At 40.2% G+C, this 15,275-nt stretch overlaps 1 protein-coding gene across 3 annotated transcripts in view; it reads right to left on the reverse strand.

The window, feature by feature from the left end:
• stat3 (signal transducer and activator of transcription 3 (acute-phase response factor)) overlaps positions 1 to 10,027 on the reverse strand; it is a 47,239-nt gene extending 37,212 nt beyond the window's left edge. For 2 of the 3 annotated variants that reach the window (XM_061905346.1, XM_061905343.1), the window contains exons 1-3: positions 9,821 to 10,027; positions 3,973 to 4,106; positions 3,511 to 3,757 (exon numbers count right to left, since the gene is read on the reverse strand). In XM_061905346.1, the coding sequence (XP_061761330.1) occupies positions 3,511 to 3,757; positions 3,973 to 4,100 (375 nt within the window). In that variant the 5' untranslated portion in view covers positions 4,101 to 4,106; positions 9,821 to 10,027. The remainder of the gene's footprint in view (positions 1 to 3,510; positions 3,758 to 3,972; positions 4,107 to 9,820) is intronic. The other variant, XM_061905345.1, reaches the window with a different exon arrangement.
• Between the last annotated feature and the right edge of the window lie 5,248 nt (positions 10,028 to 15,275).

Here is a 15,275-nt window from a genome sequence, read left to right on the forward strand (position 1 = left end):
TGGGGTCATGAGGGGGTGCTGGAGTCTCTCAGCTGCATTTGGGCGGAAGGCGGTGTACACCCTGGACAAGTCGCCATCTCATCACAGGGCCAACACAGATAAACAGACATTAACACACTAGGGCCAATTTAGTGTTGCCAATCAACCTATCCCCAGGTGCATGTCTTTGGAGGTGGGAGGAAGCCGGAGTACCCGAAGGGAACCCACGCAGTCACGGGGAGAACACACAAACTCCACACAGAAAGATCCCGAGCCCGGGATTGAACCCAGCACTACTCAGGACCTTCGTATTGCGAGGCACAGGCACTAACCCCTGTTCCACCGTGCTGCCTGTGTTTAAACATCCATCCATTTTCTACCAGTTATTCCCTTTGGGGTCACTGGTGCCTATCTCTGCTCCAATCGGGCGGAAGGCGGAGTACACCCTGGACAAGTCGCCACCTCATCACAGGGCCAACACAGATAGACAGACATTCACACACTAGTGTTGCCAATCAACCTATCCTCAAGTGCATGTCTTTGGAGGTGGGAGGAAGCCGGAGTACCCGGAGGGAACCCACGCAGTCACGGGGAGAACATGCAAACTCCACACAGAAAGATCCTGAGCCCGGGATTGAACCCAGGACCTTCGTATTGTGAGGCACACGCACTAACCCCCCACCGTGCTGCTTGTGTTTAGACAGTTTAGCATATATTGATTGAGTTTGAGTTTATTTCGAACATGCAAGCATACAACAAGATACATCACAATTTCCAGTTTCTCTTTTCAACATGTTCGAAAAGGAGTAGGAAGAAGCAGAGCTTATTTAATACTACCCCTTTTCTTTACATAACACTTGCTAAAACTTTTGTTCACTTCCTGTTCTCAATGTATTCACAATGTATACTCCTTAAGTACTAAGTAATCACGATAAAAATAAATAAATAATTGGTGAAGTAAGTTTTATTACATACGATGAGATAAGTAAGATTATTTTGAGAATGAATGGGTGAGTAAAATCAGAATGTTTATCATAGTTCTTCTTTTTTGTACTTTGTAAACACTTCCAGTTTGAAGAGCTTCTTGAAGTGGATCATATTAGTACATTGTTTGATTGCTTTGCTTAATCCATTCCATCATTTAATTCCACATACTGATATACTGAAGGTCTTAAGTGTTGTACGTGCATACAAATGTTTAACATTACATTTTTCTCTAAGATTATATTTCTCTTCTTTTGTTGAGAAGAATTGTTGTATATTCTTGGGAAGCAGGTTATAGTTTGCTTTGTGTATAATCTTAGCTGTTTGCATTTCCACTATGTCGTGGAATTTCAGTATCTTTGATTCAATAAATAAAGGGTTTGTATGTTCTCTATATCCAACATTATGTATTATTCTAACTGATCTTTTTTGTAACACTGTTAGTGAATGAAGTGTACTTTTGTAATTATTTCCCCATATTTCTACACAGTAACTCAGATATGGTAACACTAGTGAGCAGTAGAGAATATGAAGTGATTTTTGGTCTAGAACATACTTGGCTTTATTCATTATTGACGTATTTCTTGCTATTTTATGTTGTATATTTTTTACATTAGATTTCCTGTTCAATTTATCATCAATCATTATACCTAGAAATTTGGTTTCATTTACTCTTTCAATTTCTATTCCGTCCATTTGTATTTGTGTTTGACTTTTTCTACTGTTACCAAATAGCATTATTTTAGTTTTACTGAGATTCAATTATAGTCTGTTTTTGTCAAACCATTTTTTTAATTTGTTCATTTCTTCTGTTATTATTTGTATTATCTTCTGAGTGTTCTCTCCTGAACAAAACGCTGTTGTATCATCCGCGAATAATACTAACTGTAAAACTCTTGTAACTTTACAAATGTCATTTATATAGAGATTGAATAATTTAGGTCCTAGTATTGATCCCTGAGGTACACCACAGGAAATATTTAGCATTGTGGAAGGAAGTGTGTTCGCCTAGCTTCACGTATTGTTTCCTGTTCGTTAGATAACTTCTTATCCAATTTAAGACTAACCCTCTGATGCCATATCGTTCCAGTTTTTTAATTAAAATATTGTGATTAATTGTGTCAAATGCTTTAGTTAGATCCATAAACACTGCCGCCACACTTTTTTTTTACTATCTATTGCATTGGTAATTTTTTCTGTGATTTCAATTAAAGCCATTGAAGTTGAAACATTAGCTCTGTGTCCATATTGGTTCTCTTCGAGTATTCTATTTTTATTTATGAAACTTTCTAATCTGTTATTGAACAGTTTTTCGATGATTTTAGATTGACCTATATTGCATTGGTTTTAGTATCTTTAATGTATAAAATCTGTTTTTTTTTCCATGCAGCCCTCTCTGGAAAAAGTTTGGACATCCCATCTAGGTTCAAATTTCAGTTTGGACATCCACTTTCCAAAAATATACATTTTAGATTAGGTCCGCAGGATTAGGTCTCTGCTTTTTGCAGATGATGTGGTCCTGATGGCTTCATCTGACCGGGATCTTCAGCTCTCGCTGGATCGGTTCGCAGCCGAGTGTGAAGCGACCGGAATGAGAATCAGCACCTCCAAGTCCGAGTCCATGGTTCTCGCCCGGAAAAGGGTGGAGTGCCATCTCCGGGTTGGGGAGGAGACCCTGCCCCAAGTGGAGGAGTTCAAGTACCTAGGAGTCTTGTTCACGAGTGAGGGAAGAGTGGATCGTGAGATCGACAGGCGGATCGGTGCGGCGTCTTCAGTAATGCGGACGTTGTACCGATCCGTTGTGGTGAAGAAGGAGCTGAGCCGGAAGGCAAAGCTCTCAATTTACCGGTCGATCTACGTTCCCATCCTCACCTATGGTCATGAGCTTTGGGTCATGACCGAAAGGATAAGCTCACGGGTATAAGCGGCCGAAATGAGTTTCCTCCCTTGTGTGGCGGGGCTCTCCCTTAGAGATAGGGTGAGAAGCTCTGTCATCCGGGAGGAACTCAACGTAAAGCCGCTGCTCCTCCACATCGAGAGGAGCCAGATGAGGTGGTTCGGGCATCTGGTCAGGATGCCACCCGAACGCCTCCCTAGGGAGGTGTTTAGGGCACGTCCAACCGGTAGGAGGCCACGGGGAAGACACAGGACACGTTGGGAAGACTATGTCTCCCGGCTGGCCTGGGAACGCCTCGGAATCCCCCGGGAAGAGCTAGACGAAGTGGCTGGGGAGAGGGAAGTCTGGGTTTCCCTGCTTAGGCTCTTGCCCCCGCGACCCGACCTCGGATAAGCGGAAGATGATGGATGGATGGATGGATGGATGCATTTTAGATTAGTTGAAGACACTAAATTGTCAGTAAGAATGAATGGTTGTTTGTCTGTACGTGCCCTGCAATTGGCTGGCCTAAAGTCTAAGGTGTTCCCTGCTTCTCGTTCAAAGTCAGTGGAAATAGACCCCACCTTATTGAGGATAAGCCATGCAGAGAACGAATGAATGCAAAGTGTATTGAAAGCATCAAGCAAAAGAATCATTGCGTTGACGGAGACCTGTGCGGCGGCGGCAGCGGCGGTCTGCAGCAGCCGTTGCTCCTCCCACAGGCAGCGGGCGACGATGCGGGCGATCTCCATGGGCTTCTCCAAGTACTTGCTCTGCTGGTGCTGCTTGATCCGCCGTAGGTTGTGCTGGTAGAGGACGTTGCCCTCCTGCAGGAAGCGGCTGTACTGCTGGTCTATCTCGCCAAGGAGGTTGTGGAACACCAAAGTAGCGTGCGACTCCTGGTTGGCCGCATAAGCCCTTCGACAAAAAGAATAAACTAAGTGAATACTACAGATGTCCGATAATATCGGCCAATATCTGCCAATAAATGCTTTAAAATATCGAAAATTATCGGTATTGGTTTCAAAGCGTTTTTACTGATAGTGCTCGTGCAGGAAGTGAATCAGGAAAAAATTGCTCATTGTTCAAGTTGATCATGATAGCAGTCTGGGAATTGGATGCGCGCCTCTCACCAGTCCTGGCTTTCGATCCAAGGGGCGAGGAACTGTCGAAGCTCCATCGGGAAGCTGTCGCTGTACAGGTGATAGAGCTGCTCCAGATACCTGGTCTCCAGCTGCTGCAACTGGTTCCACTGGGCCATCTTGACCTACAACGTAAGGACATCCAGTTAAATGTCCAATACAACAAATACAGGAAGCAAGCATGCACACTTCCTTGTACACTAAACATTTGAATATGACCCCGACTTTATGAGCTAGTAAACAAAAGGTGAGTGCTTCCTTTGTCGAAGATAAGGCGGATGTTACAGTAGCGTAGTTGCAACCTGAGACTTATAGATGGTTTCAATGATTATCAATTAGCTGCACGGCTAGAAAGCAGCTCATCTTACCAAATTTTAGCAACAGCAGGCCACGACATTCCCAAGAGGGCGTGAAAAATAAGATCTTATCCTATGACCGTCTTAAAATGACTTCCACTATTTCAAACCAAGCTTTTTCTCTCCTACAAACATTAACTTACCAATAAAAAAATAAATGTTACAAGTATAAGAGTAAAATCAGAATAAAAAAGGAAATAATACAAGACTAAAGGCATTATTTTACAAGAATAAAGTCAATCTATTCCAAGAATAAAGTCTTAATTTAATAAAAAGGAAAATCTTAGTATTATGAAACAAGAAGAATTTAAAACATTAAGGGTAAAATCAAAAAATAAATTAATACATTTAAAAATGATGTTAATAAAGGCTGTATTTTTTTTAAAGAATAAAGCCAATTTACCAAGATAAAGTTGTACATAAAAGTCATATTTCAAGAATAAACTCATAAAGAATAACAGTCCTCATGTTGTGAAATAGGCTTCACGGTGGCAGAGGGGTTAGTGCGTCTGCCTCACAATACGAAGGTCCTGCAGTCCTGGGTTCAAATCCAGGCTCGGGATCTTTCTGTGTGGAATTTGCATGTTCTCCCCGTGAATGCGTGGGTTCCCTCCGGGTACTCCGGCTTCTTCCCACTTCCAAAGACATGCACCTGGGGATAGGTTGATTGGCAACACTAAATTGGCCCTAGTGTGTGAATGTGAGTGTGAATGTTGTCTGTCTATCTGTGTTGGCCCTGCGATGAGGTGGCGACTTGTCCAGGGTGCACCCCGCCTTCCGCCCGATTGGAGCTGAGATAGGTACCAGCGCCCCCCGAGACCCCGAAAGGGAATAAGCGGTAGAAAATGGATGGATGGATGGATGTTGTGAAATAAAGTCATATTTTTACAAGAGTACAGTCCTATTTTACAAAAAAAAAAGGCAAAATATGATAAGAAAAAGGTAACTGTCAAAGTTTGTTGTTGACGAACCCCAAGATGCAGAGAAAGAGGCAGGCATGGAGTGAGAAAACATGATTTAATAAAGATACTAAAACAAGAACAAACCAAAGGGGTACAACAAAAGGCGCTCACGAGGCAGATAACCAACTAAGAGTGCTAGCTGTGTTTTGGATATATCATCTTAGTGACATCATGCACAAAAGGGCACTAATAGCTTGTTTTAAAATGTCTGACAATCTTGCACTTTCTGTTCTGAAATGACATGAATGTTTGTCCCACTGCTTAATAATAGTTTAATAAATGCAGTTTTGGTGAATTGACTTAGTTGTGGTTTCCCTCTCTGCATGAAAGTTTAAAAATGGGCATATATTAATGCAGTATGAAGAAGACTGTTTTAATGTAGACACATAGAATCATCATACTGCTGTGATTATATGAATCAAGTGGTCATTCAAGGCTAAGGCAAAATATGGGGATATATATTGCGTATCGTGACATGGCATAAAAAACAGAGATATTAATAAAAGGCCGGGTTGGGGAGGAGACCCTGCCCCAAGTGGAGGAGTTCAAGTATCTAGGAGTCTTGTTCACGAGTGGGGGAAGAGTGGATCGTGAGATCGACAGGCGGATCGGTGCGGCGTCTTCAGTAATGCGGACGTTGTACCGATCCGTTGTGGCGAAGAAGGAGCTGAGCCGGAAGGCAAAGCTCTCAATTTACCGGTCGATCTACGTTCCCATCCTCACCTATGGTCATGAGCTTCGGGTCATGACCGAAAGGATAAGATCACGGGTACAAGCGTCCGAAATGTGTTTCCTCCGCCGTGTGGCGGGTCTCTCCCTTAGAGATAGGGTGAGAAGCTCTGCCATCCGGGAGGAACTCAAAGTAAAGCCGCTGCTCCTTCACATCGAGAGGAGCCAGATGAGGTGGTTCGGGCATCTGGTCAGGATGCCACCCGAACGCCTCCCTAGGGAGGTGTTTAGGGCACGTCCAACCGGTAGGAGGCCACGGGGAAGACCCAGGACACGTTGGGAAGACTATGTCTCCCGGCTGGCCTGGGAACGCCTCGGGATCCCCCGGGAAGAGCTAGACGAAGTGGCTGGGGAGAGGGAAGTCTGGGTTTCCCTGCTTAGGCTGTTTCCCCCGCGACCCGACTTCGGATAAGCGGAAGATGATGGATGGATGGATGGATAAAAGGCCATATCGCCCAGCCGTATGGGGAATATGGTAATCATTTTGCAAAAATTATCAAGAATCCTGCCCATGTTTAAAAAATAGATACCATTTATCAACGACTGGTGCTAAAAACCCGAACTGTAACGCCTTTTTAGCCAATCAAAACACTGAAGAAAGTCATTTCCAGAAAAGGCCCAACAACTGGAGTCAAATCTGAGGAGTTTCTTTCCTTTCCTTCGCTGCACAATAAAATATGACTTCAAACCAGCAACCATTCGAAACTTCATTAGGGGTCCTGCATGTTTAATGTGTGTTACATCCTTATTTGCTTAATAAGCAGAAACTGAAACCAAAAGCAGTACCGCATGGAAATGCTGATTGAAAATAGTTGGCTAAAACATAAGGCCCCTTTGCCAAAAAGAAAGAAATAACACAGAAATTACAAAAAAATGTCATGTCTGTTGATCATGTTATTGTTTGGCCATGTGCTGTTTGTTTTTTGGACACTCAGTACCTGCTTTTTCACTCTTGTTTTGTCACCATAGCAACCAGTTTCACCTGTGTCACATTTGGAGTCCGCACCTGTTTTCACTAATCATGTCTATTATTTAAACCGAAAGTTGCCATGAAGTCAGCCTGGCGACTTTACCTCGATTTACTTTATGCCATGCCTGTTACTCATACTGTCCACAGCAGGGGTCACCAACGCGGTGCCCGCGGGCACCAGGTAGCCCGTAAGAACCAGGACCAGGTAGCCCGCTGGCCTGTTCTAAAAATAGCTCAAATAGCAGCACATACCAGTGAGCCGCCTCTATTTTTAAAATTGTATTTACTTACTCGCAAGCTGGTCTCGCTTTGCTCGACATTTTTAAATCTAACAGAGACAAAACTCAAATAGAATTTGAAAATCCAAGAAAATATTTTAAAGACTTGGTCTTCACTTGTTTAAATAAATTCTTTTTTTTTTTTTACTTCGCTTCTTATAACTTTCAGAAAAACAATTTTAGAAAAAAAAAATACAACCTTAATAATGATTTTAGGATTTTTAAACACATACCTTTTTACCTTTTAAATTCCTTCCTTTGATGGCACTATCGCAAGCGCCCTCTACAGCTTGTAAAAATAGCTTGCCAACCCAAAGAATGGTTTGACGAGGCTACTGCAGATACACGTAAGAGACTGCAAGGCATCCTTATTCTACAGCAATACAGGTCACACTGAGGGTGGCCGTTTAAACAACTTTAACACTCTTACTAAATATGCGCCACACTGTGAACTCACACCAAACAAGAATGACAACTACATTTCAGGAGAACATCCGCACTATAACACAACATAAACACGACAAAACAAATATCCAGAATCCCATGTATCCCTGACTCTTCCGGGCTACATTATACACCCAGCTAACACCAACCCAACCCCCCCACCCGCGCATCGGTTGAGGTGTGCGGGGGTGTATAATGTAAACCGAAATAGTCAGGGATACATGGGATTCTGGGTATTCTGTTGTGTTTATGTTGTGTTATAGTGAGGATGTTCTCCCGAAATGTGTTTGTCATTCTTGTTTGGTGTGGGTTCACAGTGTGGCACATATTAGTAAGAGTGTTAAAGTTGTTTATATCATTACCCTCATTGTGACCTGTATGGCTGTTGACATAGTATGCCTTGCAGTAGCGTTTTTGTTCAGATAGAGGTCGCATCCAAAATGTGACCGGACGGCCGGCACGCTGATAGCATGGTGAAAATCCTGGCGCGATGACATGTAGAAAGGGTGTTAGAGGCATCGTCATCACGGCAGGTCCTAAAAGTTGATGTTTGGGTGAAAATTGAATCGAATTTCTGATAGAGACACTAAAATTTGGAAATCTACCAGACTTCTCTGGGCGGTCGGCAAGACTGTGGCTGAGCCACATCAAAGTGGTCAAATTTCCCGCCGAGCTTCTTGTTGAAAACGTCGCGGAATGATGACGCGTGCGCGTGACGTCAGGGACTGTAGAGGACATATAAGCGCAGCACCATTTGCGGCTAAAAGTCGTATCTTTTCATCGCGCAATTAACCAGTATTCTGGACATCTGTGTTGCTGAATTTTTTCCAATTTGTTCAATTAATAATGGAGAAGTCAAAGTAGAAAGATGGAGGTGGGAAGCTTTGGCCTTTAGCCACACAAACACAAGGTGTTTCCTTGTTTAAAATTCCCGGAGGTGAAGCTTTACTATGGATCAGAGCGGTCAAGCGAACATGGTTCCCAACCACTTGTCAACCGGCAGGTTTCGGTGCGAAAATTGTGGTAAAAAGTCGTCCGAGCTTGCGCCGTCCATGCAGCTGCCGTCAACTTCCCTCAGAGACTGGCGTTAAACACACCCCTCCGACTATCAGGTACTATTTAATCTCACTAAAACACAAGCAACACAATAGAAAGATAATGGATTTCCCAGAATTATCCTAGTAAATGTGTCTAAAACCATCTGAATCTGTCCCAATCGCCTTTTTTATTATTTATGTTTTGTAGTCCTTCGCTATCAATATCCTCATCCACAAATCTTTCATCCTCGCTCAAATTAACGGGGAAATCGTCGTTTTCTCGGTCCGAATAGCTCTTGCTGCTGGAGGTTCCCATTAAAAACAATGTGAGGACGTGAGGAGACCTCACACCGGTGACGTCATCGTCTGCTACTTCCGGTACAGGCAAGGCTTTTTTACTAGCGACCAAAAGTTGCGAACTTTATCATCGATGTTCTCTACTAAATCCTTTCAGCAAAAATAGGGCAATATCGCGAAATGATCAAGTATGACACATAGAATGGACCTGCTATCCCCGTTTGAATAACAAAATCTCATTTCAGTAGGCCTTTAAAAACAGAAACTAAAACCAAAAGCAGTACCGCATGATTAAAAACATGTGGCCAAAACAACAGGCCCCCCTTGCCAAAAAAAAAAGAAATATTGCAGAAATAAGTCAGAAATGTGTGTTTTGAGCATGCAGGTGTCAGCCATGTTGGCTTGCATTGTGAGGATGCAGATGGGCGTGGCCAATGCAGGAAAACAATGCACGACTTAAAAAAAAAAAGACAGCTTCAACTGTCAAATATTGTCCGGTTTGTTTTTGACCAAACTGGTTATTTGTTCGCTTTATATATAGTTAAAAGGCAACGACAGAAGCGGCCATTTTGAAATAACTCAACAATAATAAGTCGGTGTATGTCACCGTGGTTATCCACCTTCGCGAATTTATATATATATATATTTTTTAAATATATTATTATTGTAATTAACACGTAAGAAAACTTAATAGTTAAGTGAAATAAAAACTCCTTTGAATAATTTAATTTATAACGCAAAAGGCAATGTCGTGACTGTTGCTTACCTGACTAGTTAAAGTGTACTCCTTTAGTAAATCCCTCAATAATTAAAAAAAAAAAAGCCACACCTCACTATGGGGAAAACGCACACTCAGAAAGTAAAAAATATAGCGCTCAATCGATAAATTAGACGGAGAAAAGTGTCGGCGTTATCCACCCACTTATTCCAGTTCCCACGTCTGAAGCCTCGTTGTATACATTGCAGTCGTTCCAGCCACACAAACCTCATAAAACTGCTTGATTGACAGCTACAACAGCCAATCGTTTAATAGTACCACCCGAAAGCCAATCGCTATCTGTAACATCGGTATAAAAGGCGGGACTTACGTACAGTAGGGGTTGAGTGCGTCGAATTTTACTGCTGTCGCAACTGCGCTGTTCAGGGTTAAAACCCCTCCCTCCGGAAGCAGACGGACTTTGTGCGGCAACGGAGGGAGGACGGGCGAGTTCCACGGAACAGCCAGGCTGGAAGTCATCTGAATTACTGGCAGGGGTGACGTCATCACCAGCGCCATTGCATTGTATTTTCTAACGCTATTATTCAGCACAGGCACACACAAAAAAAACAGTTTTTTTTTTAGAATGTCATCGCACAACTAAAATAAATGTATGTTGATGGTAATGCATGAAATAAAATCTTACATTTTATACTTTAGGTCAGGGGTCACCAGGTAGCCCGTAAGGACCAGATGAGTAACCTGTTCTAAAAATAGCTCAAATAGCAGCACTTACCAGTGAGCTGCCTCTATTTTTCAAATTGTATTTATTTACTAGCAAGATGGTCTCACTTTGCTCGACATTTTGAATTCTAAGAAAGACAAAACTCAAATAGAATTTAAAAATCCAAGAAAATATTTTAAAGACTTGTTCTTCACTTGTTTAAATAAATTCATTTATTTTTTTTACTTTGCTTCTTATAACTTTCAGAAAGAGAATTTTAATGAAAAAATACAATCTTAAAAATGATTTCAGGTTTTTTGAATACATATACCTATTTACCTTTTAAATTCCGTCCTCTTCTTTCCTGACAATTTAAATCAATGTTCAAGTAAATGTATTTTTTTATTGTAAAGAATAATACATTTTAATTTAATTATTCATTTTAGTTTCTGTTTTTTCGACGAAGAATATTTGTGAAATATTCCTTCAAACTTATTATGATTAAAATTCGAAAAAAATATTCGTCTTTGTTAGGAATATTGCTTGGTCCAATTTGTTATATATTCTAACAAAGTGCATATTTAATTTTAACCTATTTAAAACATGTCATCAAAATTCTAAAATAAATCTTAATCAGGAAGAATGACTAATTAAGTAAATTATTTTTTTAATTTTTTCAAAAAGATTCGATTTAGTTAGTTTTTCCCGTTCTTATTTTCAGTTGAATTTTCAATCAATCAATCAATCAATGTTTACTTATATAGCCCTAAATCACTAGTGTCTCAAAGGGCTGCACAAACCAGAACACAAACCACTACGAAGGATTCGAAATATATTTATAAGAATATTTATCTGTTTCTATATATATTTATTGTGAGAAATCATTAAGATGATCAGATAAATATAATTAATTATTAATAATAACATAGAGTTAAAGGTAAATTGAGCAAATTATTTAAGTGTGTATCAAACTGGTAGCCCTTCGCATTAATCAGTACCCAAGAAGTAGCTCTTGGTTTCAAAAAGTTTGGTAAACCCCTGCTTTATCCATCCATTTTCTACCGCTTATTCCCTTTTTTGGGGGGGGGTCACGGAGGGCGCTGGCGCCTATCTCAGCTACAATCGGGCATAAGCCGGTGTACACCCTGGACAAGTCGTCACCTCATCGCAGGGCCACCCCTGCTTTAGGTACATTAAATCAACCAAATAAAGATTACCAGTCCCGAATATATATTAAACATTTTATTTATATAGAGCAAGAAAGGAGAAGCATAAAACAAACAATAACAATTTTTATTATTCAAATGTATTTCACACTCATTTAACTTCTCTTTTAAAACAAGTTGCATCAGGCTATATACTGTATACTTATCTTTTAATAACAGTATATGTTGTAATATATTACAAGTAAATCAATGGCATATTTTAATAATGCATCATGTAAAACCATTTTTCATGAGCATTATTTCTGCCTAAAGCTACTACGACAACTGCAGCATTTCCAGCAGGCGCAAGACATTGATACAACGTTGATTATACGTGCGTGTCCTTTAAAACTGACTTCGAAACAACGTTGCAAAATAGTTGTTTTTGTAGATGGAGACAATTTTGGATTCACGTTAAATGATTGAATCAACGTTACTGTCAGGCTTGTCCCTGACAGTGTGGCCATGTTTTAGCGCTCTTATTTTGTCTGTTTTCTGTTTTTCTCCCTGAGCGCTGTTTCCCCTCAACTGCGGCTGATTGGCACCTGACCACACCTGGTGTCAATCAGCCAGACACTATTTAGACCTGTTTTATCCTCCAGTCAGATGCTCAATGTCATTAAGACTTATCGTTGTAGCTGTGTCTACTTCTGTTCACTCTGCTCATATCATAGTTCCTTCGTGTTACAGTAAGTGTTTTTGTTCATAGACAAGTTTGTTATCCGCCCAGTGCGCGCCTTTTTAGTACCCTTTTGTTTGTTCCTGTTTTAGTGTTAAATTAAATCATGTTTACCTGTCCAATGCCTGCCGCCTTCTCTGCATCTTGGGGTTCGTCACCAACTCAATGTGACAGAATAATCCAACCCTGACTGGAGGAGAAAACAGGTCTAAATAGTGCCTGGCTGATTGACACCAGGTGTGGCCAGGTGCCAATCAGCCACAGCTGAGGGGACACAGCACTCAGGGAGACAAACAGGAAACAGAACCAAAATAAGAGTGCTGACAGGAACGACAGATAGGAAACAAAGACAAATGCAGAGGAAAAACTAAGACAAAGACCAAACTGTCAGGGACAAGCCTGACAGTTGCGACCTGACCTTCAATAAATGGTGCATTGTTGAATATTGGTTAAGAAAATAATCAAAATTCTACAGTCCATTCATCGCCAGAACCCATCCACCCATCCATTCATCTTCTTCTGCTTATCCGAGGTCGGGTCGCGGGGGCAGCAGCCTAAGCAGGGAAGCCCAGACTTTCCTCTTTCCAGCCACTTCCCAGGCCAGCCGGGTGGGAAATGACCCAAATAAATTGGTCAAATCAACGCCAGAAGCCAACATTGATTAAACGTTGTATTTGTGTTGTAGAATATTGTTTTGGGAAATGACCAAAATTCAACAGTCAAATCAACGCCACAGCTCAACATTGATTAAATGTTGTATTTTTGTTGTAGAATTTTGGTTGGGAAATGACCAAAACTCTACGGTCAAATCAACGCTAGAACCCAACATTGATTAAACGTTGTATTTGTGTTGTACAATATTGGTTCGGAAATTACCAAAATTCAACGGTTAAATTAATGTCAGAACCCAACATTGATTAAACGTTGTATTTGTGTTGTACAATATTGGTTCGGAAATTACCAAAATTCGACGGTCAAATTAATGTTAGAACCCCACATTGAATAAATGTTGTATTTGTGTTGTTTCAACGCTCAAATTAATGCCACAACCCAACATTGATTAAACATTGTATTTGTGTTTTAGAATATTGGTTGGGAAATGACCCAAATTTAACGGTCAAATCAATGTCAGAACCAAACATTGATTAAACGTTGTATTTGTGTTGTAGAATATTTATTTGGGAAAGGACCATAATTCAATGCTCAAATCATCGCCAGAACCCAACATTGATTAAATGTTGTATTTGTGTTGTTTCAACGCTCAAATTAATGCCACAACCCAACATTGATTAAACATTGTATTTGTGTTTTAGAATATTGGTGCGGGAAATGACCAAAATTCAACGGTTTAATCAACGTCAGAACCCAACATTGATTAAACGTTGTATTTGTGTTGTAGAATATTGGTTGGGAAATGACCAAAATTCAACGGTTTAATCAACGTCAGAACACAACATTGATTAAACGTTGTATTTGTGTTGTAGAATATTGGTTGGGAAATGACCAAAATTTAACGGTCAAATCAACATCAGAACCCAACATTGATTAAACGTTATATTTGTGTTGTAGAACATTGGTTGGGAAATTACCAAAATTCAACGGTCAAATCATCATCAGAATAACATTGGTTAAACGTTAAATTTATGTTTTAGAGTATTGGTTTGGGAAATGACCAAAATTCAACAGTCAAATCAAAGCCAGAACCCAACGTTGTTTTTGTGTTGTAGAATATTGGTTTGGGAAATGACCAAAATTCAACAGTCAAATCAACATCAGATCAACATTGATTAAACGTTGTATCATTGTTTTAGAATATTGGTCTGGGAAATGACCAAAATTCAAAGGTCAAATTAACGCCAGACCCCAACATTGATTAAACGCTGCACTTGTGTTGTAGAATATTGGTGTGGGAAATGACCAAAATTCAATGGTTTAATCAACGTACGAACCCAACATTGATTAAACGTTGTATTTGTGTTGTGGACTATTAGTTGGGAAATGACCAAAATTCAACAGTCAAATCCACATCAGAACCCAACATTAATTAAACATTGCATTTGTGTTTTAAAATATTGGTTTGGGAATGACCAAAATTCAACGGCCAAATTAACGCCAGAACCCAACATTGATAAAACGTTGTATTTGTGTTGTGGAACATTGGTTGGGAAATTACCAAAACTCAACGGTCAAATCAACGCTAAAACCCAACAGTGATTAAACGTTGTATTTGTGTTGTAGAATATTGGTTCGGAAATTACCAAAATTCAACGGTCAAATTAATGGCAGAACCCAACATTGATTAAACGTTGTATTTTTGTTGTTTCAACATTCAAATCAACGCCAGACCCCAACATTGATTAAACGTTGTATTTGTGTTGTAAAATATTGGTTTGGGAAGGACCAAAATTCAATGGTCAAATTAACGCCAGAACCCAACATCGATAAAACGTTCTATTTGTGTTGTAGAACATTGGTTGGGAAATTACCAAAATTCAACGGTCAAATCAACGCTAAAACCCAACAGTGATTAAACGTTGTATTTGTGTTGTAAAATATTGGTTCGGAAATTAACAAAATTCAACGGTCAAATTAATGGCAGAACCCAACATTGATTAAACGTTGTATTTGTGTTGTTTCAACGTTCAAATCAACGCCAGACCCCAACATTGATTAAACGTTGTATTTGTGTTGTAGAATATTGGTTTGGGAAATGACCAAAATTCAACGGTCAAATCATCATCAGAATAACATTGGTTAAACGTTAAATTTATGTTTTAGAGTATTGGTTTGGGAAATGACCAAAATTCAACAGTCAAATCAAAGCCAGAACCCAACGTTGTTTTTGTGTTGTAGAATATTGGTTTGGGAAATGACCAAAATTCAACAGTCAAATCAACATCAGATCAACATTGATTA

The sequence above is a fragment of the Nerophis ophidion genome, linkage group LG07 (genome assembly GCF_033978795.1).
Source record: "Nerophis ophidion isolate RoL-2023_Sa linkage group LG07, RoL_Noph_v1.0, whole genome shotgun sequence".
Lineage (NCBI taxonomy): Eukaryota > Metazoa > Chordata > Actinopteri > Syngnathiformes > Syngnathidae > Nerophis > Nerophis ophidion.